We start from the raw sequence: 26936 nt of genomic DNA on the forward strand, positions 1-26936 counted from the left end.
TCTTCTCCAACACCACAGTTCAAAAGCATCAATTCTTCGGTGCTCAGCCTTCTTCACAGTCCACCTCTCACATCCATACATGACCACAGGAAAAACCATAGCCTTGACTAGACGAACCTTTGTTGGCAAGGTAATGTCTCTACTTTTGAATATGATACAATCTGCTTATTTAGCATGCTTCAAATCATAATAGATTGTAGTTAAAACTAGTGATTGGTGCAAGGAACAATGCGTTGTAACACAGAGATGGGTTGTCTTTTTCTACAGAAATTTTTTCTCAAGTTAGCAAATTTCCGCATAGAACTCTCAGGATTGACTTTTGCTATAGCAGTTTGGTCTCTGTAATGAGGAATAAAGCATATCATTTCACTGTTGAAGATAATGGCATATATTATAAAGATAGGCATCTGGTACATAAAAGGAATTCCAGCTTCGAGTTTGGTGAAATAGTGTCCTCAATGAAATGGCTTGTCTCTTTGAAGAGAAAAAGAGTAATAGCCTGTGGCAATGACCAGGGCTTTTTCCCTACACTGAACACCAAGAGGAAGGGGAGGAGATGGAGTGATTTTCAGATGAATTGACGTTCATTTATCAACCATGTACCCTCTTTCCTTGCTGTTTCTTAATTCCCAGAGAAATTAGAAACATGGTTCCTAACCAGGATATTTGAATGGAAAAGATCCTTTCAGTTCCCAGGCAGGTACCTGAATCCATTGTATAAACGTTCATCTGCCTGTACCTTGGAAGTAACACTGAGAAAACAGTCTTCTGTAATGGGTGAAGTGGGCAGAATGGGAGGGTGGTGGAGCTTTTTGGGGCAAGTTTTCCAAAAGTTGGAGCAAAAATGAATCACTGTCTTCAAAGGAACAGACTCATTAGATACCAACATTTGGACCTTAAGGTCTTTTGCAACAACATGTAGCTTGTTGTTAGTAAAAATAATCCAGGCCATAGAAAAATCCACGTGGTCAAATGCTTATTGGCTGAAAAGTAATGAAAGAAAAAGAACATTCTGAAGATTTTTAATACCTGGTATTTGATCCAGGTCAGTTGACTGAGTACAAACTATGGTCAGTAAAGAAATCCTCCTGAGAGAATTTAGTCAATTCAGTTGTGATGTGGACAAGAAACCTGCTATTTATTTGTTAAAAATTAATCCCAACTAAAATACTTTGTTAATTAGAAATAAATATGGATAAACTACAAGTAGTTTACTATGCTATGTTTTCAAAACAGAATCAAGGAATTAAAAGTTACTGAAGTTTTCTCTGGAAAGTACTTTCTCAACATTATTTTTCAAATATTGTAATTCTGATTGCAGTGTGTATGAAGCTAAGAGTAAAAAATGTTGAGGAATTGATATTCTCTGAGGTCAAATGACTGATTCAGAAAAGCAGGGTTAAATTGGAGGGTAAAACTATCAATAATACAAAACTGATGTATGTCATTTTAAAAGTACTAGATTAAGGGCAATTTAATTTGATCATATACTTAGCATTCTTGTGTGTATAATGGTTTATGCTGAATTACCACACAACTCCCCAGATTTCAGCAGGACAACACTGTAATTCCCACATCACAACGCTGGGTGGGTATTCACTTTGGGGAGACTCCTTCAGATGGTCATTCAGGAACCCAGACTCCTCCTATCCTATACCGTCTCCATTCCCTAAGACCTCATCCCCATCTACATCCATCAGCAGAAGGGGGTAAGAATATGTAGAAATGCATATGGAAGCTTATAATGAGCCAGCTCTGGAAGGATACAGTTTCTCTGCTGCTGCTTTGGCCACAATCAGTTTCTGTGGCCACAAAAGAAACTGGAAAGTTTTCCAGCTGTTCTCCCCAGGAAGGGAAAACAAAGTTGTCAGCAACAGTGAGTAATTCATTTCGATTTAATTAGCTTTCAAATCTTTATTGGCTGTTTGCCATACACCAAGCACTGTGCTAAGAGTGACCTGAGAATTCATTGAGCAGCATCTCAGTCTTGGAGGAGTTCTGAATCCCCAGGAGAGAAAACAGAGTATGAAGTGCCTGCCATCCTAGGAGAAAGGAATTTAGAGAACCCGCTTTGAAAGTTCAGAGAATGATTCTAGATTTGAAAACTGCCTGGAAATGATAGGATTTGGACTCCACTTTCAGAGATGAACAAGATATGATTATGAAAGAAGCTGGCATCAGGAGCTATAGAAACAGGTCCTGTGATACAAGGGACCATAAAGAATATTATGACGTCATCGTGCAGTTGCTAAGTTGTGTCGGACTCTCTGTGACTCCATGGACTGCAACACGCCAGGTTCCTTGGTATTCCACTACCTCCTGGAGTTTACTCAAATATATGTCTGTTGAGTTGGTGATGGTATCTAACCATCTCATCCTCTGCTGCCCCCTTCTCCTTTTGATTCCAATCCTTCCCAGGATCACAGTCTTTTCCAATGGCTCTTTGCATCAGATGGGTAAAATATTGGAGCATCAGCATCAGTCTTTCCAATGAATATTCAGGGTTACTTTCCTTTAGGTTTGAATGGTTGGATCTCCTTGAAGTCCAAGGGACTCTCAAGAGTCTTCTCCAGCACCACAGTTCAAAAGCATCAGTTCTTCAGCACTCAGCCTTCTTTACAGTGCAACTCTCACATCCGTATATGACTAGTGGAAAACCATAGTTTTGACTATATGGACCTCTGTTGGCAAATTGATGTCTCTGCTTTTTAATAGGCTGTCTGGGTTTGTCAGAGCTTTCCTTCCAAGGAGTAAGTGTCTTTTAATTTCCTGACTGCTGTCATCATCTGCAGTGATTTTGGAGCTCAAGAAAAGAAAATCTGTCACTGCTTCCACTTTTTCCCCTTCTATTTGCCATGAAGTAATGAGACCAATGGCAACCCACTCCAGTACTCTTGCCTGGAAAATCCCATGGACGGAGGAGCCTGGTAGGCTGCAGTCCATGGGGTCGCTGAGAGTCGGACACGACTGAGCAACTTCACTTTCACTTTTCACTTCACGCATTGGAGAAGGAAATGGCAACCCACTCCAGTGTTCTTGCCTGGAGAATCCCAGGGACAGAGGAGCCTGGTGGGCTGCCGTCTATGGGGTCACACAGAGTCGGACACAACTGAAGTGACTTAGCATAGCATAGCAATGAGACCAGATGCCATGATCTTAGTTTTTTGAATGCTGAGTTTCAAGCCAGCTTTTTCATTCTCCTTTTTCACCCCATATCAAGAGGCTCTTTAGTTAGTTCCTCTTCACTTTCCGCCATTAGAGTGATATCACCTGCATTTCTGAGGTTGTTAATATTTTCCCAGCAATCTTGATTCCAGCTTGTGATTCATCCAGCCTGGCATTTCACATCATGTACTCTGCATAGAAGTTAAATAAGCAGGGTGACAATATATAACGTTGTCATACTCCTTTCCCAATTTGGAACCAGTCCCTTGTTCCATGTCTGGTTCTAGCTGTTGTTTTTTGACTCACATACAGATTTCTCAGGAGTCAGGTAAGGTGGTCTGATATTCTCATCTCTTTAAGAATTTTCCACAGTTTTTTGTGATCCACACAGTCAAAGGCTTTAGCATAGTCAATGAAGCAGAAGTAGTTGTTTTTCTGAAACTCCCTTGCTTTTTCTATGATTCAGTGATGTTGGCAATTTGATCTCTGGTTCTTCTGCCTGTTCAATACCCAGCTTGTACATCTGGAAGTTCCCAGTTCACATACTGTTGAAGCCTGACTTTAAGGATTTTGAACATAATCTTGATAACATGAGGAGCGAGTACAATTTTACAAGTAGTTTGGACATTCTTTGGCATTGCCCTTCTTTTGAATTGAAATGAACACTGACCTTTTCCAGTCCTGTGGCCACAGCTGAGTTTTCCAAATTTGCTGATATATTGAATGCAGCACTTTAACAGCATTGTATTTTAGGATTTTGAATAGCTCAACTGAAATTTCGTCACCTCCACTAGCTTTGTTTGTAGTAAGCTTTCCTCAGGCCCACTTGACTTCACACTCCAGGATGTCTGGCTCTAAGTGAGCTCCTACACCAGTGTTACCCCAGTCATTAAGACTTTTTTCTATAGTTCTTCTTGCCACCTCTTCTTAATCTCTTCTGTTGCTATTAGGTCTTTACATTTCTGTCTTTTATGGTGTTTTATTGTGTCCATTTTTGCATGAAATGTTCACTTAAATCTCCAATTTTCTTAAATATTATGCAGCCATTAAATTCACATTTCCTAAAATTACAAATGGATGGAATAACTACTCATATTAAGTGAAAAAGAGACCAGTAAGGTAAGGTAATCCCATTTTTTAGAATTCTGTGTAAATTTAGATGAAATCATACAGATATGTTGTATGATAGTTTTGTGATTTTCTAAAATGTTTTATTAATATAAACAAAAGTTTCATAAATTGCTTTGATTTGATAGACTAATTTCTCCCCACCACACACAGAGCTGGGTATAGACAGGTGATCCTAGCAGGTTCCCACCATCTCTCTGCTGGTCCCATGAGGTGGCAGCAACCTCCTCTCTCCTCTCCGCTGTGGACCCAGGGCCTGGCTCAAGGCCTCAAGACAGTGTAAAGACAGACATCCTCAAAACACTGAGCCTTACAGAGTTTGGTTTGCTCTAACAGTAAGATTGTGAATGTGGCAAGTGTAAATGTTGGCTTCTTTAGCTGACAAAAATCATGGAGCCATGCAGCACTCCTGCCATTTCTCAAAAAGCCACCAGAGGGCAGTGTGGGTGCTTCTGACAAACACTGTCCCATTCAAAACTGATCCAAGTCAGCTTTCATCAGAACATGTTTTATAAACTTATAGGACCTCTTTAAGGTACATTGAATTGCTTTTCTTCTTTAATCTTATTTGGAAGTTAATGTAAATTCACTAAAAATAACAAACATAAAGTGAACCACTGACTTTTACCTTGTAATATGTAGACATGTAAAATTACGTGTCCAATCCCCTTCTTTGTCCACCTGTGTCCCTTCCTCCCTGTATCCATCTGTAAACATCTGTGTAACCTATCTTTTGATAATCCGTGTAACATATCAGATATTTTTCAATCATGTCCCTACTTCTTTGTCATGTGAATGTTTCAGTAGTAAGTGGGTTGCTTATAAGACAGTGGGAGGCAGTGTGAAGGTGAACAGTAGGTCTCAGTGGGAGTCATCCAAACTGGGAGATCTGCTCAGCACAGCCAGGGTCAGGGCCACACTGTCTCCTATCTCCAAAGCACTGAGTCTACCTTCCTGGGGGAACTTTAATAAAATTTTGATTATTTTAAGGAGCATCAGGGTTAAGATAATGAGTGGTGGTTGTAATAATTGTGGGAAAGAGAGAAGGTTATGATGTTAATGACCTGGTACTCTGCCTCCAACAACCTTCATTCTATTATAACCATTGCTCAGCCATCTGGGAGCAGAGACTGCACCTTGATTTTGACTATTACAGCCCCCCAGCCCAGTACTGGGCAAAGTACTGGGCAATGTGCCAGTACTGCTGAATAAATACATTTGGGATCAGGACCTGAAAGATTTGAGAATGTATTTGAAACTGGGATTCTCCCAGACCCAATAGGAGGTCATCATAAATCAGCTGCCTCCTCACCTGCCAGGCCTTGTATACCTGCTGGCCTTCCCACAGTACCTCTCAGACAGGATGCACTTGGTCCTGGGTATTTCTCAGATCAGATCTCACCATCTGCTCTGACTCCTCTTGTGCGCTTTGGCCTCCTTAATTGTCCTGCTGTGTGACTCTCCACTCTAGGGCTCAGAGATCACCTCGGATTCCCTTCAGGATCTAATGTCAGAATATTCTATGGAGCTAAAGCTTAATGATGGGCTTTAATTGACAAGGCAATAATTATACGGACAAGGATAAGTTCGACATGACTACCCGTTGTAGAAATAATTTTACTTATTCATTTATAGTTGTACTGTGTCTTCGTTGCACAGGCTTTTCTCTAGTTGTGGTAAACAGCGGCTACTCTGTGGTTGCGGTGTGTGGGCTTCTCATTGCGGTGGCTTCTCTTGTTGTGGAGCTTGGGGTCCAGAGCGTTTGTTCCAGCTTCAGTAGTTGCCGCATATGGGCTCAGTAGTTGCCGTTCCTAGGCTCTAGAGTACAGGCTCAATAGTTGTGGTGCATGGGCTTAGTTACTTCAAGGGATATGGGATCTTCCCACACTAGAGATCGAACCTGTGTCTCCTGCAGTGGCAGGGAGATTTTTAACCACTGAGCCACCAGGGAAGCCCATCTTAATGGTGTTGCTTTCCTTGAACAATTAATTTTAAACTTGATGGCATAAAAAGAAATGTTTTTTTCTCTGAAGTCAGCATGGTTGCTGAATGTCAACCTGTCTCTGATGATGCTCTAAAAGACCTGATACACACCAAGAGAAACATAAGTAAATTGTGTCATGTTATAATGTGTTATAGAGTAGTATAACTCTAAAAACTACTGTTATCCACTTGTGCTAGAGTAATTGTTTAATGGATATGAATATTGACCTGTCAAATTTCTCATGCTTAGATGAAATTCAGTGCTCTTTTCCTACACTAAATACCAGGAGGAAGAGTTCAAGACAGAATCATTTTCAGATGAGTTGTTCATCTCCCCACCACGAACTCTCTTTTATTGATGTTTCTTTGTTCCCAGAGAAATGAGAGATGTGGTTTCTAACTAGGATATTTGAGAGGGAAAGATTCAGTTCCTCAGGAGGTGACTGGGAACCATTTGATTGCTTCATCTGCCTGGACCTTGGAAGCAGATGAGAGAAAGTCCTTTTCTATTTTCTAATGAAGTGGAGAGACCAGAGGGTCGACACTTTGGGAAAACAGTTCAAAAAGGTGGATCAAAACTGAGTATCTGTCAAAAAAAGAATATCTGTCATCAAAGAAGTAGGCCTATTTGGACACCCACAGTTTGAACTAGGGGCACATGGGCCATCATGGTGATTTTTAGGGAAAATAATCAACACCAGTGAAAACTCCACACGAAATAAATGTGTTACTAACTGAAAATCGATGGTCAGTTGACCAAGTACAAATAATGATCATAAAGAAATCTTACAAAAAGACGAAACTCTTAGAAAAGGCACATCTATAAATCATAAATTATGAGTTAGATAAGAAACCTTGCTATTTATTTTAAAAGTTTTGATCCCAAGTAAAACACAGTAAATTAAAAATAAACAGGAATATCCAGGTCAGGGGTGTTGAGGGTGGAAGGTGGCCGCGAGGTCCCGCCCCATCCCCAGCGACTGCGCAGGCATGAGCGAGGCAGGTGCGAGGGCAGGCAAAGGCGCAGGGACGCCTGAGCGCCCGAGGACCAATTCTGAGCGAAGGGAAGTTGGAGACTGAGTAGGTCCCCATGGCAGGACGCCCGGACCAGGGAGCGGCGCAGACACGAGTAAGTGCAGCTCTACCGGAGCCCCTCACCGCGCGCCCCCGCCTGCCTAACGGCCAGCGGCCCGGACTCCCCCACCCAGAGGAGCGTGAGCCTCCCTCGGTCCTCGGCTCCCGGGTCACTGCCACCAGCCGCAGGGTGAGGACGCCGGCCCGGGGCCCCAAGGCGGCCGTGGAGCGGGGGGCGCCCCTTGCGCTCGCAGCCCTCCCTGCTCGGCGCCCCTCGAGTCTCCTCGTGGCGGGGCTGCCCCACGACCGGATCCGGGAGGGGGAGGTGCCGCCGAGGAGCCCGAAGTTGGGGCCGCTGGGCGCGCCTGTCGGGAGCGGTGGGTCCGCAGATGTGACGGGATCTCTGCTCCCGGGATGCGCGCGGGTGACGGGGGCGCACAGCTCGGGGATCCTGTTCGCTGGCCGCCGGCAGCGGGTGTTCAGATGGGACTCCGTGCTCTTTTCTAAAGCCTTCTGGAGGGTCGGCTACAAAAGGTTGATTCATGTTGATATATGGCAAAACCAATACAATATTGTAAAATTAAAAAATAAAATAAAAGGTTAAAGTTCTCTTTCAGCGTTTTCAGGCTTAATTGACTGACTGTGACTAACTCACAGCGCTTCCTGGAGGGCAATTTGTGACATACTAACACCTAAGCAAAGTTTGAAGTAAAGTAGTCCCCGTCTTTTTATGTTTTTGCGTATGGAGGGCTTTTTGAACATTTTATGTTTTTGTTTCTGTTCGTGTTTGAGAAGCGGCATTACTCTAAGTTAAATGAGCATTTAAAGTTTTATTTCTGCACAGTAATCATAGATGCTCAAGTATTTGCAAATTCTAGCAGCTAACAAGAGCTCGGTTGTTTGTTTGTTTGGTAAATTTTGCTTGAAGGAAAAACTTTGGAATCCAAAGAAATGTTCATTTCATGACATTTCAAAATTTTGCAATTTTGAATATCTAATCCAGATTAATTCTCAGATTGTTTCCAGAAGATGCGTATTTTGTTTGAGAATAGTTTGGGTTTTGTTCTGTGGTTTTCTATGCTGTTTGTTGGAACCTACTTAGGAGGCTTCAAAACAATCTAATTGAAACTAGTGATTGGTACAAGGTACAATGCTTTGTAACAGAGGTAGGTTGGCTTTCTCTATCGAAATTGCTTCTTGAGTTAGCAATTTTTTCACTTGAAACAGTCAGGAATGACTCTTTAAAACCCTGCAGTTCCGACTCTGGTAATGAGTAAGTATGTTGTTTCACTGTTGAAGATAATGGCAGACATTTCAAAGATGGGCACCAGGTACATAAGAGAAATTTGGCAGACATTTCAAAGATGGGCAACAGGCACACAAGAGAAATTTGAGTACTGAGTTTGGTGCATTGGTGTCCTCAATAAAACTGAGTTTCTTTTCTAAGGGAAAAAGAACGAAAAGCACCTGGTAATGACCACAGCTCTTTTCCTACACCAAACACCCAAAGGAAGGGGAGGAGGTGGTGTGATTCTCAGATGGATTGGCCGTTTGTTCATTTACCAACCACAGACTTTCTTTCCTTGGTGTTTCTTGACTCCCAAAGAAATTAGAAGTGTGGTTCCTTACCAGGATATTTGAATGGGAAAGATCCTTTCAATTCCTAGGCAGGTGATGAGATCCATTGTGTAGCTTTCATTTCCCTGAACCTTGTAAGTAGCTCTGAGAACATCCTCTTCCCTATTGAGTTAGGCAGAAAGGGAGGGTGGTGGAGCCTTGGGGGCAGATGTTCCAAAAGCTGGACCAAAACTTAATCACTATCTTCAAACAAATAGACTGGATGCCAGAATTTTTATCTTAAGGCCTCTTGCAACATCAGGGAAATCATTAGCAGTAGAGGTATTCCACACCATATAAAACTCCATGAGATCAAATGTATTATTGACTGAAAATTGATGACAGGAAAAGAACATTTTGAAAATTTCAGATATCTGATGTTTGACCCAAGTCAGTCAGCCACGTACAAGTACAGATCACTAAAGAATCTCCCAAAAAGGGAATTTATAGTCATTCAGCTGTGATGTGGTTAAGAAACCTGTCATTTATTTTTTTTTTAAAATGAATCCCAACTAAAATATTTTCAATTAGAAATAAATATGGATAAACCACAAACAGTTTGCTGTGCTATGTTTTCAAAGCAAGATCAAGAAATTAAAATCTCCTATTGAAGTTTTCTCTTGAAAATACTTTCTCAACACTGTTTCAAATATTATAATTCTTATTGCAGGTTTTATTAAGTTCAGAATTTAAAATGTTGGGGAATTGAAGTTCTCTGAATTTAAATTACTTGAGTCAGAATTAACAGGGTTAAACTGGATGTTAAAACTATTAATAGTACAAAATTTACTTTTGTTATTTAAATGTACTAGATTGATGGCTACTTAAGTTCATCCTATGTGGCAACCCACTCCAGTGTTCTTGCCTGCAGAATCCCAGGGACAGGGGAGCCTGGTGGGCTGCCGTCTCTGGGGTTGCACAGAGTCGGACACGACTGAAGCGACTTAGCAGCAGCAGCAGTATGGTTAACATTTTTGTGGGTATAATAGTTTATGCTGAATTATCAAATAACTCAAAATTTCAGAAGCACAGCACTCTTCCCCACATGATAGTGCTGCGTGGGTGTTCATCCTGGGGAGACTGTACTCCCTCATGTGGTCATTCAGGAACCTGGACTTCTCCTATCCTTGGCCTCCTCCATCCCAACGACCTCACCCCCATCTGCATCCATCAGCAGAAGGGGCAGGAACTTGGAAAAATGCCTGTGGGAGGTTGTAACAGGCCAGGATGCAACATCAATTTTTCTCCTACTTCATTGGCCATGATGTGGTCCTGTGGCCACAGAAGAGGCTGGGAAGTCTTCCAGTGGTGTGCCCCAGGAAGAGGAGTGAATTTTCATGGAAAATCAACTTTGTCCACATAAAAATAAAACAGTAATCCCTAAAGAAAAATAAAAATGAGAGAAATTCCTTAAGAGAACATAGAAAATGGACCCATTCTAGCTAACAGAGACCCAAAATAAAACAGAGTCATGCAATCATAATAGACCTGAGATTAAGTAATGTTCTCTGTGTTCTTAGAAAACCACAAACAAAAGCTCTAAAAAGTCCTGATTCTGCTAAGGGTCCTACCTATGAACACTCTGAAGGAGAAGTTCCACTGACAGCCAGTCATGGCAGACTGCAGTCCAGCTCCAAGAATTTGTGCTCAGGCTGCACAGGGCCATTTAACCCCCTTACAAGTCTCCCAGCTGAGCATTCTGGGGTTCTTGCTTTTTAAAAGTTCTTCCCTCCCTTCAGCCCCAGGAATGTGCTTTCAGTTACAGGCAAGAATCGTGTGTCCCCAGTTTGCAAACCTTGCAGACAGTACCCTGTCCTTTTGCTTCAGGTAACACTGATTGTTTCCTGAAATTTATTTATAATTTTAGGATGACATCAGCAATAACAAGTAACTCATTTAGACCTATTGTGTTTCAAATATCTATTGAATATTTACCATACAATGTGCACTGTGCATAGAGCAGACTGAGAATCGATTGAGCAGTGTCTTGGTCTGGGAGGAGTTCTTAAAGGAGAGGAGACATGGTATGAAGGGTCTGCTGTCCTAGCAGAAAAGATAAAGAGAACCTGCTTTGAAAATTCAGGGAATGATACTAGATTTGGAAGTTGCCTGGAGCTGATAGGTTCTGGACCCCACTTTCAGAGATCAACAAGATATGTTTAGAGGAAGCTGGCATCAGGAATTGTAGAAACAGGTCCTGTGATGCAAGGTATCATAAGGAATATTTACAGCTATTAAATTCACATCTTTTAAATTTATAAATGGATAGAATAATTACTCATATTAAGTGAAAAGGTCACCGGTAATATCAGGTAATCCCATTTTTTAAATGCTATATAATTGTAGGTGAAATTATGCAGATTATTTCAAATGATAGTTTCCCAAATTTCTAAAACATTTTGTTAATAACATAATCAGAAGAAAGCTATGAAAATTCTTTGGTTAGATAAACTAATCTCTACGCTAGACACACAGAGTTGGGGTATAGGCAGGTGATCCCACCCAGCAGGTTCCCACCCTCTCCCTGCAGATCCCAAGGTAGCCACCTCCTCTCTGTTCTCTGTTGTGGTCCCAGGGCCTGACTCAGGGGCTCAATCATCACTCTCTGAAATTCTGCACTTGGAAAGTGACATATTGTGTCATAGTCAAGACAATGATTTCCACTAGAAGGCTCCCCCCAAACACTGAGACTTGCAGAATTTGGTTTACTCTTACAGCAATACTGTGAAGGTGGCAACTGGTTGTTGGCCTCTTTGGCGGACAGAACCATAGAGCCCTGCAGTGCTCCTGCTATTTCTCACAGGGCCACCAGAGGGCAGTGTGTAGTTGCTTATGGCAAACACACGGCAAGGAGATCCAACTAGTTAATCCTGCTGCTGCTGCTGCTAAGTCGTTTCAGTCGTGTCCGACTCTATGCGACCCCAAAGACAGCAGCCCACCAGGCTCCCCCGTCCCTGGGATTCTCCAGGCAAGAACACTGGAGTGGGTTGCCATTTCCTTCTCCAATGCGTGAAAGTGAAAAGTGAAGATGAAGTCGTTCAGTCGTGTCCGACTCTTAGCTACCCCATGGACTGCAGCCCACCAGTCTCCTCCATCCATGGGATTTTCCAGGCAAGAGTAAAGGAAATCAATCCTGAATATTCATTGGAAGGACTGACACTGAAGCTGAAGCTCCAATGATTTGGCCACCTGATGCGAAGAACCAGCTCACTGGAAAAGACCCTGATACTAGGGAAGATTGAAGGCAGGAGGAGAAGGGGACGACAGAGGATGAGATGGCTGGATGGCATCGACTCAATGGACATGAGTTTGCGTAGGCTTTGGGAGTTGGAACCCTGGTGTGCTGCAGTCCATGGGGTTGCAAAGAGTCAGACATGACTGAGCCACTGAACTGATTGACTGCCCCGTTCAATAGAGTCCTTTTCAAGTTAAACTTCATCAGAACATATTTTATAAACTTAGAGAATTTCTTTAAAATATATTTACATGCTTTTCATCTCCAATTTCACTTGGAAACTAGTGAAAACCCATTACAAGTAGCACACGTAAGGTGAGCCACTGTTTGAAAGTTGTCCCATGTGACATGTATGTATGCTCAGTCAAGTCCAGCTCTTTGTGATCCCATGACTATGGACCAGGCTCCTCTGTCCATGGGATTTTCCTGGCAAGAATACTGGAGTGGGTTGCCATTTCCTACTCCAGAGGAATCTTCCTGACCCGGGGATGAAACCCGTACCTCATGTGTCTCCTGCATTGGCAGGTGGGTTCTTTACCATTCCACCATCTGGATATCGATAGGTAGAACTCTGTGCCAGCCCCTTATCTCTGTCCAGCTTTGTTGCTTCTTCTCTCCCCTCATCCATCCATAGATAACTCTCTCTCTGAAACTCCTTTGGACAGTCTATGTAACATATCAGAGATATTTTTCAATCATGTTGATTCTTCCTTGTGATGTCAATGTTTATGTAGGAAGTCACTGCTCATATGACACTGAGTATGTCCCTGACCCCTGAGAGACAGTGTTCAGGTGGGCAGTAGGTCTCAGTGGGAGTCAGTCGAGGGAGAGGTCTGCTCAGCACAGCCAAGGCCAGCCCACATTGTCTTCTGTCCCCAAAGCACTGAGTCTGCTTCCCCCCAACCCGCCCATCTGCCCTACCCCAGGGAACTTGGCTAAAATCCTGTATATCCTGAGGAAGCGTAAGGCTCAGAACAATGAACAGTGGTTGTAATAATTGTGTGAGAGAGATGAGGTTCTGTGTTTTCAGTTCTTATCTTTATGTCTCTTGATTCATTGTTTTTATTATTATTTTAAATTAATTTTAATTGGAATATCATTGATTTACAGTGCTATTTCTGCTGTGCAGCAAAGTGAATCAATTTTATACATGTATATATATATATATATATATCCACTCTTTTTTAGATTATGTAGGTTATTACAAAGAATTGAATAGAGTTTCCTGTGCTCTACAATAGATCTTTACTTATTTTATATATAGTAGAGTGTATTTGTCAATCCTAATTTATCCTTCACTCCTCTTTGGTAACCATAAGTTTGTTCTCTACATCTGTGACTCTATTTCTGTAAATAGGTTTATATGTACCATTCTTTTAGATTCTATATATAAGTGACATCATATAATACTTGTCTTTCTATATCTGACTTCACTCAGTATGCCAATCTCTAGGTTCATCCATGTTGCACACATGGCATTATTTTGTTCTTTTTAGGAGTGGGTAATATTCCATTGTAAATATGAGCCGCATCTTCTTTATCTATTCCTCCATTGAGGAACATTTACTTGCTTCCATGTTCTAGCTGTTGTAAATAGTGCTGAAATGAACACTGGGGAACGTGTATCTTTTCAAATTATGATTTTCTCTGGATATATGCCCAAGAGTAAGATTATCATATCATATGGTAACTCTACTTTTCGTCTTTTAAGGACCTCCATACTGTTTTCCATAGTGGCTGTACCAGTTTACATTCTCACCAACAATGTAGGAGGCTTCCCTTTTCTCCACACCCCCTCCAGCATTTACTGTTTGTAGATTTTTTTTGATGATGGCCATTCTGACTGGTATGAGCTGATACCTCCTTGTAGTTTTGATTTGCATTTCTCCAATAATTAGTAATGTTCAGCATCTTTTCATGTTCCTCTTGGCCATCTGTATGTTTTCTTTGGAGAAATGTGTATTTAGATCTTCCACCTATTTTTTGACTGCAGATATTAGTTTGTTTGTTTTTTTTAATATTGAGCTGCATGAGCTGTTGCTTATTTTGAAGATTAATCCCCTGTTGGTCACTTCATTTGCAGATATTTTATTCCTTTCTGTGGGCTCTTTTCATTTTGTTGATGGTTTCCTTTGTTGTGCAATAGTTTTTAAGTTTAATTAGGCTGTGTTTGTTTATTTTGGTTTTTATTTTCATCCTTCTAGGAAGTGGCTCATAAAAGATCTTTCGGTGATTTATGTCAAAGAGTCTTCTGCCTGTTTTTCTCTAACGTTTTTATAGTGCCCAGTCTTAAATTTAGGTCTTTAATCCATTTTGAGTTTATTTTTATGTGTGGTGTTAGAGAATGTTCTGATTTTATTATTTTACATGGAACTGTCCAGTTTTCCCAGCACCACTTATGGAAAAGACTATCTTTTCTCCGTTGTATATTCTTGCCTCTTTTGTCATAGACAAGGTGAAAATAGGTGTGTAGGTTTATCTCTGGATATGTCTCTTGATTCATTTTCCAGTTAACTTTTATAAATCTTGTTTACATGGCTCCAGCCACATCATGAGAAATGCCAGGCTGGATGAAGCACAAGCTGGAATCAAGATTTCTGGGAGAAATATCAATAACCTCACATATGCAGATGACGCCATACTTAACAGCAGAAAGTGAAGAACTAAAGAGCCTCTTGATGAAAGTAAAAGAGGAGAGTGAAAAAGTTGGCTTAAAACTCAACATTCAGGAAACTAAGATCATGGCATCTGGTCCGATCAGTTCAGTTCAATTCAGTCGCTCAGTCGTGTCTGACCCTTTTCCACCCCATGAATCGCAGCACACACCAGGCCTCCCTGTCCATCACCAACTCCCGGAGTTCACTCAAACTCATGTCCATCGAGTCGGTGATGTCATCCAGCCATCTCATCCTCTGTCATCCCCTTCTCCTCCTACCCCCAATCCCTCCCAGCATCAGAGTCTTTTCCAATGAGTCAACTCTTTGCATGAGGTGGCCAAAGTACTGGAGTTTCAGCTTTAGCATCAGTCCTTCCAAAGAACACCCAGGGCTGATCTCCTTCAGAATGGACTGGTTGGATCTCCTTGCAGTCCAAGGGACTCTCAAGAGTCTTCTCCAACACCACAGTTCAAAAGCATCAATTCTTCAGCGCTCAGCCTTCTTCACAGTCCAACTCTAACATCCATACATGACTACTGGAAAAACCATAGCCTTGACTAGATGCACCTTTGTTGGCAAAGTAAAGTCTCTGCTTTTGAATATGCTATCTAGGTTGGTCATAACTTTTCTTCCAAGGAGTAAGCATCTTTTAATTTCATGGCTGCAGTCACCATCTGCAGTGATTTTGGAGCCCCAAAAAGTAAAGTCTGACACTGTTTCCACTGTTTCCCCATCTATTTGCCATGAAGTGATGGGACCAGATGCCATGATCTTCGTTTTCTGAATGTTGAGCTTTAAGCCAACTTTTTCACTCTCCTCTTTCACTTTCATCAAGAGGCTTTTTAGTTCCTTTTCACTTTCTGCCATAAGGGTGGTGTCATCTGCATAACTGAGGTTATTGATATTTCTCCTGGCAGTCTTGATTCCAGCTTGTGCTTCTTCCAGCCCAGCATTTCTCATGATGTACTCTGCATATAATAAGCAGGATAACAATATACAGCCTTGACATACTCCTTTTCCTATTTGGAACCAGCCTGTTTTCCATGTCTGGTTCTAACTGTTGCTTCCTGACCTGCATACAGGTTTCTCAAGAGGCAGGTCAGGTGGTCTGGTATTCCCATCTCTTTCAGAATTTTCCACAGTTTATTGTGATCCACACAGTCGAAGGCTTTGGCATAGTCAATAAAGCAGAAATAGATGTTTTTCTGGAACTCTCTTGCTTTTTCCATGATCCAGCGGATGTTGGCAATTTGATCTCTGGTTCCTCTGCCTTTTCTAAAACCAGCTTGAACATCAGGAAGTTCATGGTTCACATATTGCTGAAGCCTGGCTTGGAGAATTTTGAGCATTACTGTACTAGCATGTGAGATGAGTGCAATTGTGTGGTAGTTTGAGCATTCTTTGGCATTGCCTTTCTTTGGGAGTGGAATGAAAACTGACCTTTTCCAGTCCTGTGGCCACTGCTGAGTTTTCCAAATTTGCTGGCATATTGAGTGCAGCACTTTCACATCACTTCATGGCAAATAGATGGGGAAACAGTGACACACTTTATTTTGGGGGCTCCAAAATCACTGCAGATGGTGACTGCAGCCATGAAATTAAAAGACGCTTGCTCCTTGGAAGAAAAGTTATGACCAACCTAGACAGCATATTAAGAAGCAGAGACATTAATTTGCTGATAAAGGTCCGTCTAGTCAAGGATATGGTTTTTCCAGTAGTCATGTATGGGTGTGAGAGCTGGACTGTAAAGAAAGATGAGCACTGGGGAATTGATGCTTTTGAACTGTGGTGTTGGAGAAGATTCTTGAGAGTCCCTTGGACTACAAGCAGATCCAACCAGTCCATCCTAAAGGCTATCAGTCCTGAATATTCTTTGGAAGGACTGATGCTGATGCTGAAACTCCAAGACTTTGGCCACCTGATGCGAAGAACTGACTCATTTAAAAAGACCCTGATGCTGGGAAAGATTGAAGGCGGGAGGAGAAAGGCCCGACAGAGGATGAGATTGTTGGATGGCATCACTGACTCAATGGACATGAGTTAGAGTAAACTCTGGGAGTTGGTGATGGACAGGGAGGCTTGGTGTGCTGCAGTCCACGGAGTCGCATAGAGTCAGACACATATGAGTGAGTGAACTGAACTGAGCCTCATTTCTTGGCATATGGATGTCAAGTTCTCCCAGCAACATTTTGGGGAATACTATCTTTCCTCCATTGAATGATCTTACCACTCTTGTCAAAAATCATTTGATGATATGTGTGAAGGTTGCTGCACTTTGAATTCTTTTCCATTGATCTATAATTTTCTCTTTATGACAGGACCAGACGGTTGTGATTACTGTGACTTTGTGTTAATGTTGAAATCAGGGAATGTGTGTCCTCCCACATTGTTTTTCTTGCCCAAGATTGGTTGGCAGTTTGGGCATTAATTAGGTATTAATTAGTGAATTTTACGGAGAGGTCAATGGCACCCCACTCCGGTACTCTTGCCTGGAAAATCCCATGGATGGAGGAGCCTGGAAGGCTGCAGTCCATGGGATCGCTGAGGGTCAGATACGACTGAGCATCTTCACTTTCACTTTTCACTTGCATGCATTGGAGAAGGAAATGGCAACCCACTCCAGTGTTCTTGCCTGGAGAATTCCAGGGACCGGGGAGCCTGGTGGGCTGCCGTCCGTGAGGTCACAGAGAGTCGGACACGACTGAAGTGACTTAGCAGCAGCAGCAGCAGTGAATTTTAATTAAGTAGTGAATTTTAGGATAGGTTTTTTATTTTGGATAGGTTTTTAATTTCTGTGGGGTTTTGATAGGGATTGAATTACAATTGTAAATTACAGAGGCTGATATTGAGATCTTAACAGTGGTAAGTCTTCTAATACGTGAAAATGGAATTTGTGTCATACGCTTTATTTGCAACATTTGGCAGGTTTCACTGTGCAAATCTTCACCTCCTTAGTTAACTACTCAGTGCTGTGCTTAGTTGCTCAGTCATGTCCAACTCTTTGTGACCCCATGGACTGTAGCCCACCAGGCTCCTCTGTCCATGGGAATTCTCCAGGCAAGAATACTGGAGTGGGTAGCCATGCCTTCCTCCAAGGGATCGTCCCAGCCCAGGAATCGAACTCAGGTCTCCCACATTGCAAGTGGATTCTTTACCATCTGAGCCCCCAGGGAGACTCAGTAATTTATTCTTTCTGATGCAATTGTAAATGCAGTTGTTTTCTTAATTTTCTTTCCAAACTGATCCTATTACTGTACAGAAATGTAAGTGATTTTCAGTGTTAATTTTTATACCCTGTTACTTTGCTGAATTCATTTATTATTTATAGCATTTTTGTGGCATCCTTAGGATCTCTACTTATGAAATCATGTCACATATGAACATAGATAATTCTACTGCCATTTTTCATATTTGAATGTTAGTGATTTATGCATTGATTCATTTATTTTGTTATATGTCTTTGCTGACAGCCGTGTCTAAAACTACAAGTACCTTTGCTTAGAAGTGGTAAAACCCAGCATTCTTACATGCTTCCCCAAAGGAAAAATTTTCCATGTTTCACCAGACTGTGATGTTGGTTGGCTATGGGTTTTACATGTATGGCATTATTATGTCATAATTTCCTTCAAATGTAATTTGTCGTGTTTTTAGCATGAAAGGGTGTTTAATTTTTTCAACTGTTTCTTCTATTAATTGAGATGAACATGTTTTTTCCCCTTTATTCTGTTAATGTGTATGCTATACTGATGCATTTTCCTAGGTTGAAGCATTCTCGCATTCCAAAAATAAATCCCACTTGCTCATGATGTACAATTCTTATTATATAGATAGCTATAAATGATTATTATATAAAGAGATACATATGCACTTCCAACCTCAGCTCAGGCTTCCAGAATCCTGGTAGCGGGGCAGGTGATGGCCAGGACATAGCACTGAACCACAGAGATTTCTGCTTCTGATTAGTCATGATGATTGATACTCCTGATCCATGAGTGCTGTTTCACACAGCCAGTGACTGTCTGACTTAGACCTGCATCAGCCCATCTCCTGCCTCTGTGTTTCTCACCCTCTACTCCTTCCTTCTGAGATTCACTCACTCCTTCCTTAAATACACCCTTCCTAATTCTCAGTGAGAGCCTGAGAGAGGCAAACACTTGCAGTCTTTTTCATCTAAAAATATTCTTATTTTGTTCTTATTCCTGAGTGATAGTTTGTTAGTAGCTTAGGCATGTCCGACTCTCTGCAACCTCATGGACTGTAGCCCAGCAGGCTCCTCTGTCCTTGGAATTCTCCAGTGGGTTGCCATTTCCTTCTCCAGGGGATCTTCCCAACCCAGGAATTAAAGCTGGGTCTCCTGCATTGCAGGCAGAAGTTTAGAATTAAAAATTCAGACTGTTTCTGCCCAAGGAACCAGAGCCCTGTGGCACTCCTGCCGTTACTCATAGGGCCACCAGAGGGCACTGTGTAGCTGCTTAGGACAAACACACTGCCCCATTCAAAAATGGCCCTTTCCAAGTTAGCCTTCATCAGGAAATGGCAACCCACTCCAGTATTCCTGCCTGGAGAATTCCATGAACAGAGGAGCTTGGTGGGCTACAGTCCATGGGGTCGCAAAGAGTCAGACATGACTGAAGTGACTTAGCACACACACACAACATGTTTTAGAAAAAGTCAAAATCCAGGACAAGTGAAAATACAAGGTGAGCCGCTGACAGGAAGTTTTCCCTTCTGACACATTACAAAGATGTAAAGTCTGTGTCTAAACCGCCCATCTCTGTCCACCGCTGTCACCTCCTTTCTTCATTCCTCTATAAACATCTGTCTATGTAAAAGATCGTTTCACAACCTATGTAATGTGCTAGAGATATTTTTCAATCATGTTGCCCCTTCTTTCTGATGTGAGTCTTTGGGTGGCAGTCTGTCTAGAGATCTAATCCCTTGAATCTATTTGTCACTTCCACTGTATAATCGTAAGGGGTTTGACTGTAGGTCATATCTGAATGGTCTAGTGGTTTTCTCTACTTTCTTCAATTTAAGCCTGAATTTTGCAATAAGGAGCTCATGATCTCAGCCACAGTCCGCTCCCAGTCTTGTTTTTGCTGACTATATAGTGCTTCTCCATCTTCGGCTGCAAAGAATATAATCAATCTGATTTTCGTATTGACCACCTGGTGATGTCCACAGGTAGAGTCATCTCTTGTGTTGTTGTTAAAGGGTGTTTTCCATGACCAGCATGTTCTCTTGACAAAACTCTGTTACTCTTGGCCCTGCTTCATTTTGTACTACAAGGCCAAACTTGCCTGTTATTCTGGGTATCTCTTGACTTCCTTCTTTTACATTCCAGTCCTCTATGATGAAAAGGACATCTTTTTCTTTTATTTTCTTTACTTTTGGTGTTCTAGAAAGTCTTGTAGGTCTTCATAGAACTGGTCAACTTCAGCCTCTTTGGCATTAGTGTTTGGGGCATAGACTTGGATTACTGTGATATTGAATGGTTTGCCTTGGAAACGAAACAAGATCATTCTGTCGTTTTTGAGACTGCACTCAAGGGCTGCATTTTGGACTCTTTTGTTGACTACAAGGGCTACTCCATTTCTTCTAAGGGATTCTTGCCCACAGTAGTAGATATAATGGTCATCTGAATTAAATTCACCCATTCCCATCCATTTTAGTTCACTGATTCCTAAGATGTCGATGTTCACTCTTGCCATCTCCTGCGTGACCACATCCAATTTACCTTGATTCATGAACCTAATATTTCAGGTTCCTTATTTAGCTTATATGCAGAGTACATCATGAGAAATGGTGGGCTGGAAGAAGCACAAGCTGGAATCAAGATTTCTGGGAGAAATATCAATAACCTCAGATATGCAGATGACACTACCCTTATGGCAGAAAGTGAAGAGGAACTAAAAAGCCTCTTGATGAAAGTGAAAGAGGAGAGTGAAAAAGTTGGCTTAAAACTCAACATTCAGAAAACGAAGATCATGGCATCTGGTCCCATCACTTCATGGCAAATAGATGGAGAAACAGTGGAAACAGTGTCAGACTTTATTTTTTGGGGCTTCAAAATCACTGCAGATGGTGACAGCAGACATGAAATTAAAAGACGCTTACTCCTTGGAAGGAAAGTTATGACCAACCTAGATAGCATATTGAAAAGCAGAGACATTACTTTGCCAACAAAGATCCGTCTAGTCAAGGCTGTGGTTTTTCCAGTAGTCATGTATGGATGTGAGAGTTGGACTGTGAAGAAAGCTGAGCACGGATGCTTTTGAACTGTGGTGTTGGAGAAGACTCTTGAGAGTCCCTTGGACTGCAAGGAGATCCAACCAGTCTATTCTAGAGGAGATCAGCCCTGGGTGTTCTTTGGAAGGACTGATGCTAAAGCTGAAACTCCAGTACTTTGGCCACCTCATGCAAAGAGTTGACTCATTGGAAAAGACTCTGATGCTGGGAGGGATTGGGAGCAGGAGGAGAAGGGGATGACAGAGGATGAGATGGCTGGATGATATCACCGACTTGATGGACATGAGTTTGAGTGAACTCCAGGAGTTGGTGATGGACAGGGAGGCCTGGCGTGCTGCGATTCATGGGGTTGCAAAGAGTCAGACATGACTGAGTGACTGAACTGAACTGATGGCAATACTGTTCTTTACTACGTAGGACTTTACTTTCACCACCAGACACATTCACAACTGAGCATCATTTCTGTTTTGGCCCAGCCACTTCTTTCTCTCTGGAGCTATTAGTAATTGCCCTCCACTCTTCCCCAGTTTAGCATACTGAATGCCTTCTGACCTGGGGGGCTCATCTTGCAGTGTCATATCTTTCTGCCTTTTCTTACTGTTTATGGTGTTCTCCAGAGAAGAATACTGAAATTGGTTGCCATTTCATCCCCTAGTGGACCATGTTTTGTCAGCACTCTTCATCATGACCCATCCATCTTGAGTGACGCTACATACCATGGCTGATGGCTTCACTGAGTTATGAAAACCCCCTTCATCACTACAAGGCTGTGATCCATGCCAGTACCAAACTGTTTTGATTACTATAGCTTTGAAGTAAGTTTTGAAATCAGTAACAGTGTTCTCCCATATTACTTTTTCTTCTCTTAATTGTTTGTTTATTTTGGGGTATATTAGTTGTAAAGTATTTTAGGATAGGCATTTTGGTTTAGGGTGGAGTTTTGATCAAGATTGCATTGGAATTGTAAATTGCAATGGTTAGTATTGAGATCTTAGCAATAAGTCTTCCAATCCATGAAAACAGGGTTTGTGTCATTTAATGTCTTCACATAGTTTGACATTTCATTGTGCAAGTCTTCACTTTTTTTGTTAAGTTAATCACTAAGTGGTTTATTCTTTCTGAAACAATTGTAAACAAAACTGTTTTACTTTCCTTTTTTCTTTGATCATTAGTATACAGAAATGCCACTGATTTTAAGCATTGACTTTGTGCCTTGTTACTTTGCTGAATTAATTTATTATTTATAACATTATTTTTTGTGGCATACTTAGGATTTCTGCATATGAGATCATGTCATGGGTGGACAGAGATAATTCTACCTCTTTTCAGATTTAAACGTCACTGATTCATCTATCTGTCTGTATGTCTGTCTTTCCTGACTGCTATGGCTAAGACTCAGTGCTGTGTTGCATAGAAGTGGCAAAACCTAGCATTCTTATGTGTTTCCTGATCTCAAAGGAAAAATTTTCAGTCTTCATCACTGACTGTGATGTTGGCTGTGAGTTTTACATGTGTGCGTGTGGTCAGTTGTGTCCAACTCTTCACGACCTTTTGCACTGTAGCCCACCAGGCGCCTCTGTCCATGGGACTCTGTAGGCAAGAATACTGGAGTAGGTTGCTGTTTCGTCCTCTAGGAGATCTTCCTGATCCAGGGATCGGATCTGTGTCTCTTGCATCTTCTGCTTTGCAGGCAGATTCTTTACTGCTGAGCCACTGGGGACTTTATGGTGGTAGTTTCCTTAAAATGTTATTTGTCAAGTTTTTTTTTTTTTTAAATCATGAAAAGGTGTTGAAGTTTTTAAATTGCTTTTTCTGCATTAATTGAGATGATCATGATTTTTCCCTGCATTATGTGAATGTGGTGCATTGCTTGCTTGCTTGCTAAGGCGCTTCAGTCGTGTCCGACTCTTTGCGACCCCATGGACAACAGCCCACCAGGCTCCTCTGTCCACGGGATTCTCTAGGCAAGAACACTGGAGTGGGTTGCCATTTCCTTCTCCAATGTGGTGTATTACACCAATGCATTTTACTAGATGAAGCATTCTTGCATTCCAGGAAAAATCCCACTTGTGCATGGTGTATAATTCTTATTATATGAATAGATATAAATGATTATATATGTATATATATATATGCTCACAATTTCAGCTCCAGCTTCCTAAACCCTGGTAGGGTGGCAGGTGGCCAGGATGCAGCACTGGACCACAGAAGTTTTTGCTTCTAATGACTCATGATTATTATTACTACTGATCCATGGGTGTTGTTTCACACAGTCAATAACTGTCTGACTTAGACCTGAATCTCCTGCCCATCTCCTTAGACCCATCTCCTGCCTCCATGTCTCACACTGCACTCCTTCCTTCTGGGTTTTGCTCAGACTACATCCTTCCTCCCTCTCAGTGAGAGAGCCTGAGAGAGAGGCAAACGCTCGTAGTCTGAAAATGTTTTCCTCTGAAAATGTTCCTATTTTGCTTTTATTCTTGAGTGATAGTTTAGAATAAAAAATCTACAGACCGTTTCTGTGATGTTTCCATTGGTATCTGAAGCTGTTTTCCCCTTGTGTTCCCCCCTAAATTGTGACTGGTGACTGGTCTACTGTTGGGTCTCACTTGGTCTGCCTTCCCTGCTCTGTGATGAAGTCTCCAATTGTCTTTAATATTCCACAGTCCATTATTGTAGGGTGAGGTTTGAGGAACCTCCACACTGTTCTCTATTATGGATGTGTTTCATAGTGTCTTATTCATTGATGGTTCCAATAGTGTCTTTTAGGACTTTAACAGATTTACAGGAATTTCTTTTATAAGATAGTCAAATTATTCTATTTCATGAGGCACTTGAGGTCTAATCCTCCCAGTGTAGTCCCTGCTGACCCTCGTTCATGGTAGCGTCAGGGCGTGTTTTGCTGATAGTGGATCCTTACTGGTTTGTAGGGTTTGATATGTATATAAATGTGTTTTTTGTTGTTGTTTTTGCTCATGCAATGGACCTAAAAATTTCTACCTGTTGCCATTTTTGTTACGTGTTATATTGGCTTTTAATCAGGAAAGGATTTTTAATTTTCTCAAATGCATTCCAGGGCCTATGAAGATGAACATTTAGAATTATTCTTAAGTATCATTTCCTTCATGTTCCTCCCAACACAAAGATGTCACTCCAGTTAAAATAAAACATCCCCTTCTCCCTGCCTTCACCCTCTTCCTTTGCTTAGTCATATCCATAGCAGTTACAATCAGACACTGGCTGCCTGAATCAGAGGCTGTTTTATTCCATCTTGGCTGCTGTAACGAATACCATAGACCGAGTAGCATATGAACAGCAGAAATTTACTTCTTAACCAGTTATAGGTGCTGAGAAGTCCAGGATCAAGGTGAATACAGATTCCATGACTAGTGAGGAACCACTTTCTGGTTCATAGGAGGATTGCTTTCAGCGCACTCTCACCTCTCAGAAAGGCTGAGGGGCTCTCCCAGGCCTGTTTTACAAGAGCGCTGTTCATCATGAGGGCTCTGCCTTCTGACTTAAATCACATCCACAGGCCCCACCTCCTAATACCATCACCTTAGAGGTTAAGATTTCAGCATATGAATGACTCCTGAGGGCCCTGCACATGTTCAGTACAGGAACAGAGGAGCCGACACCTGCCCATTTCCCAGGAGGGCTCCACGCATGCACAGTGTAGGGGCTAAATGAGGACCCACTGCTATCTGAGGTATTTTTTTATGTCACTGATTTTTATCTGTCTTATCTATGTTGAAAATATATTTTCACATCTGTCACTTACTATAACCTCACTGGTGTCTTTTTTTCTTTATGGCAGCTGTGCTTCTCTTTGTTTTTCCAATAAAAACTTGATTTTTAAAATTTATTTAGCAAGATTGAAATTACACAGAGCAGTCATTCAACCTAGGAATAGAAGCAAAAATTTTACACTTTGGAAATGAAGGATGAATTAAACGTGGAAAACCTAAAATAACCAATTTGAAATTACATATTGTGCTTCATTGATACAACGAAATGCTGGATTTTGGAAAAGGAAAGTGTTATTTTTCTATATGGAAATAAATGAACCCTATGAAGCCAATAAAAAAAACTAGTGTATTATGAATAGAAAAACTGTATAAAACAAAATTATGTAAACATACAGAACAATTTCATACCTATATATTTGACATGTTAGGCTACCTGAATAATTTTCTGAACAACAAAAATTAGCAAATTTCAATCTAGAGTAGACAGAAACTTCAAACAGACCACTTTCGTAAAATTATTTTAACAGTTGTTCACACATTCATTTAGGGATGGCCTGAGAAACTGACTCCTTTGAACTGCTGGAAAACTTTGCAATTTATTTTATAAAGGTACTTTTATCCTTGCCTTAGCATCAATAATAAATACCCATTTTTAGAACTGTGCCTTGTTTAAGTTTAAAACGTACATGTGAAAACTCCTGACAACACAGAGCTTATTTATTTTATACATAGAAGTTTGTGTCTCTTAATCCTTGAACCCATCTTGTCCCTCTACTTCCTTCTCACCACTAGCAACTACTTGTTTGTTCCTTATATCTGTAAGTACGTTTCTGTTTTATTACTTAGTGTTTCAGTTTATTTATTTATTTATTTAGGCCCTGCCACGTAGCTTGCAGGATTCTAGTTCCCCAAGCAGGGATCAAACCCAGGCCCCCTGGAGTGGGTGTGTGGAGTCCTAACCACTAGATCACCAGAGAATTTACTGTTTTAGTTTCTAGAATCCAGATATAAATGATAACATACAGTATTTGTATTTTTCTGATTTATTTCACTAAGCATAATATTCTCCAGATGTATCCATGTTTTACAAATGGCAAATTTTCACTCTTTTCTATAGCTGAGTAGTATTCCATTGTGTGTGTAATTTATTTTAATCAACTCATATGCTGCTGGGCATTTAGATTGCTTCTGTATCTTGGCTATTGTAAATAATGTGGTACAAATATTAGAGTCCATGTATATTTTTGAATTAGTGTTTTTATTTTCTTCAGATATGTATACTTAGGAGTGAAATTGCTGGATCATGAGGTAATTTTAGTTTTTGTTTTTTGAAGAATCTCCATACTGTTTTGCATACTGGCTGTACCATTTTACATTCCCACCAACAGAGCCTAAAGGTTCCTTTTTCTCCACATCCTCCCCAGTGTGTTATTTCTGACCTTTCTGATGATAGCATGTGGTCAGTGATACTGCATTGCAGTTTGGATTTGTGTTTTTCTAGTGATTTAGAATGTTGAACGTCTTTTCCTGTGCCTGTCGACCATTTGTATATCTTCTTTGGAAAAACGTCTATTTAGATCTTCTGCCCTTTTAAAAATGAGATTTATTTTGTTTGCTATTGAGTTGCATGAGTTCTTTTTTAATTTAATTTTTATTTTATACTGGAGAATAGTTGATTTATAATATTGTATTAGTTTCAGGCGTACAAGAAAGTGATTGAGTTACATATATACATATATCCATTCTTTTTCAAATTATTTTCCCTTATAGGTTGTTAAAAAATATTGTGGAGAGTTCCCTGTGCTATACAGTAGGTCCTTGTTGATTATTTTGTATATAGTAGCATCTGTGTATTAATCTCAACCTCCTAATTTATCCCTCCCTCCACCTGTCACATTTGGTAATCATAAGTTTGTTTTTAAAATTTGTGAGTCAGTTTCTATTTTGTAAATTAGTTCATCTGTATCACATTTTTAGATTCTACATATTAGCAATATCATATGATATTTGTTTTTCTCTATCGACTGACTTCACTTCTATGATCATCTCCAGGTCCATCCAAGCTGCTGCAAATGGCAT

The 26936-nt window shown here is 41.0% G+C and overlaps 1 protein-coding gene across 1 annotated transcript in view; it reads left to right on the plus strand.

Moving 5' to 3' along the window:
• Nucleotides 1-3054: 3054 nt before the first annotated feature.
• The window catches only part of LOC109553859 (zinc finger protein 33B-like), an 88301-nt gene continuing 64419 nt past the window's right edge, over nucleotides 3055-26936 (plus strand). Inside the window, 1 exon segment of the mRNA XM_070781878.1 lies at nucleotides 3055-7405. Coding sequence (XP_070637979.1) covers nucleotides 7367-7405 — 39 coding nt within the window. The 5' untranslated portion in view covers nucleotides 3055-7366.

The sequence above is a fragment of the Bos indicus genome, chromosome 28 (genome assembly GCF_029378745.1).
Source record: "Bos indicus isolate NIAB-ARS_2022 breed Sahiwal x Tharparkar chromosome 28, NIAB-ARS_B.indTharparkar_mat_pri_1.0, whole genome shotgun sequence".
NCBI classification, from domain to species: domain Eukaryota; kingdom Metazoa; phylum Chordata; class Mammalia; order Artiodactyla; family Bovidae; genus Bos; species Bos indicus.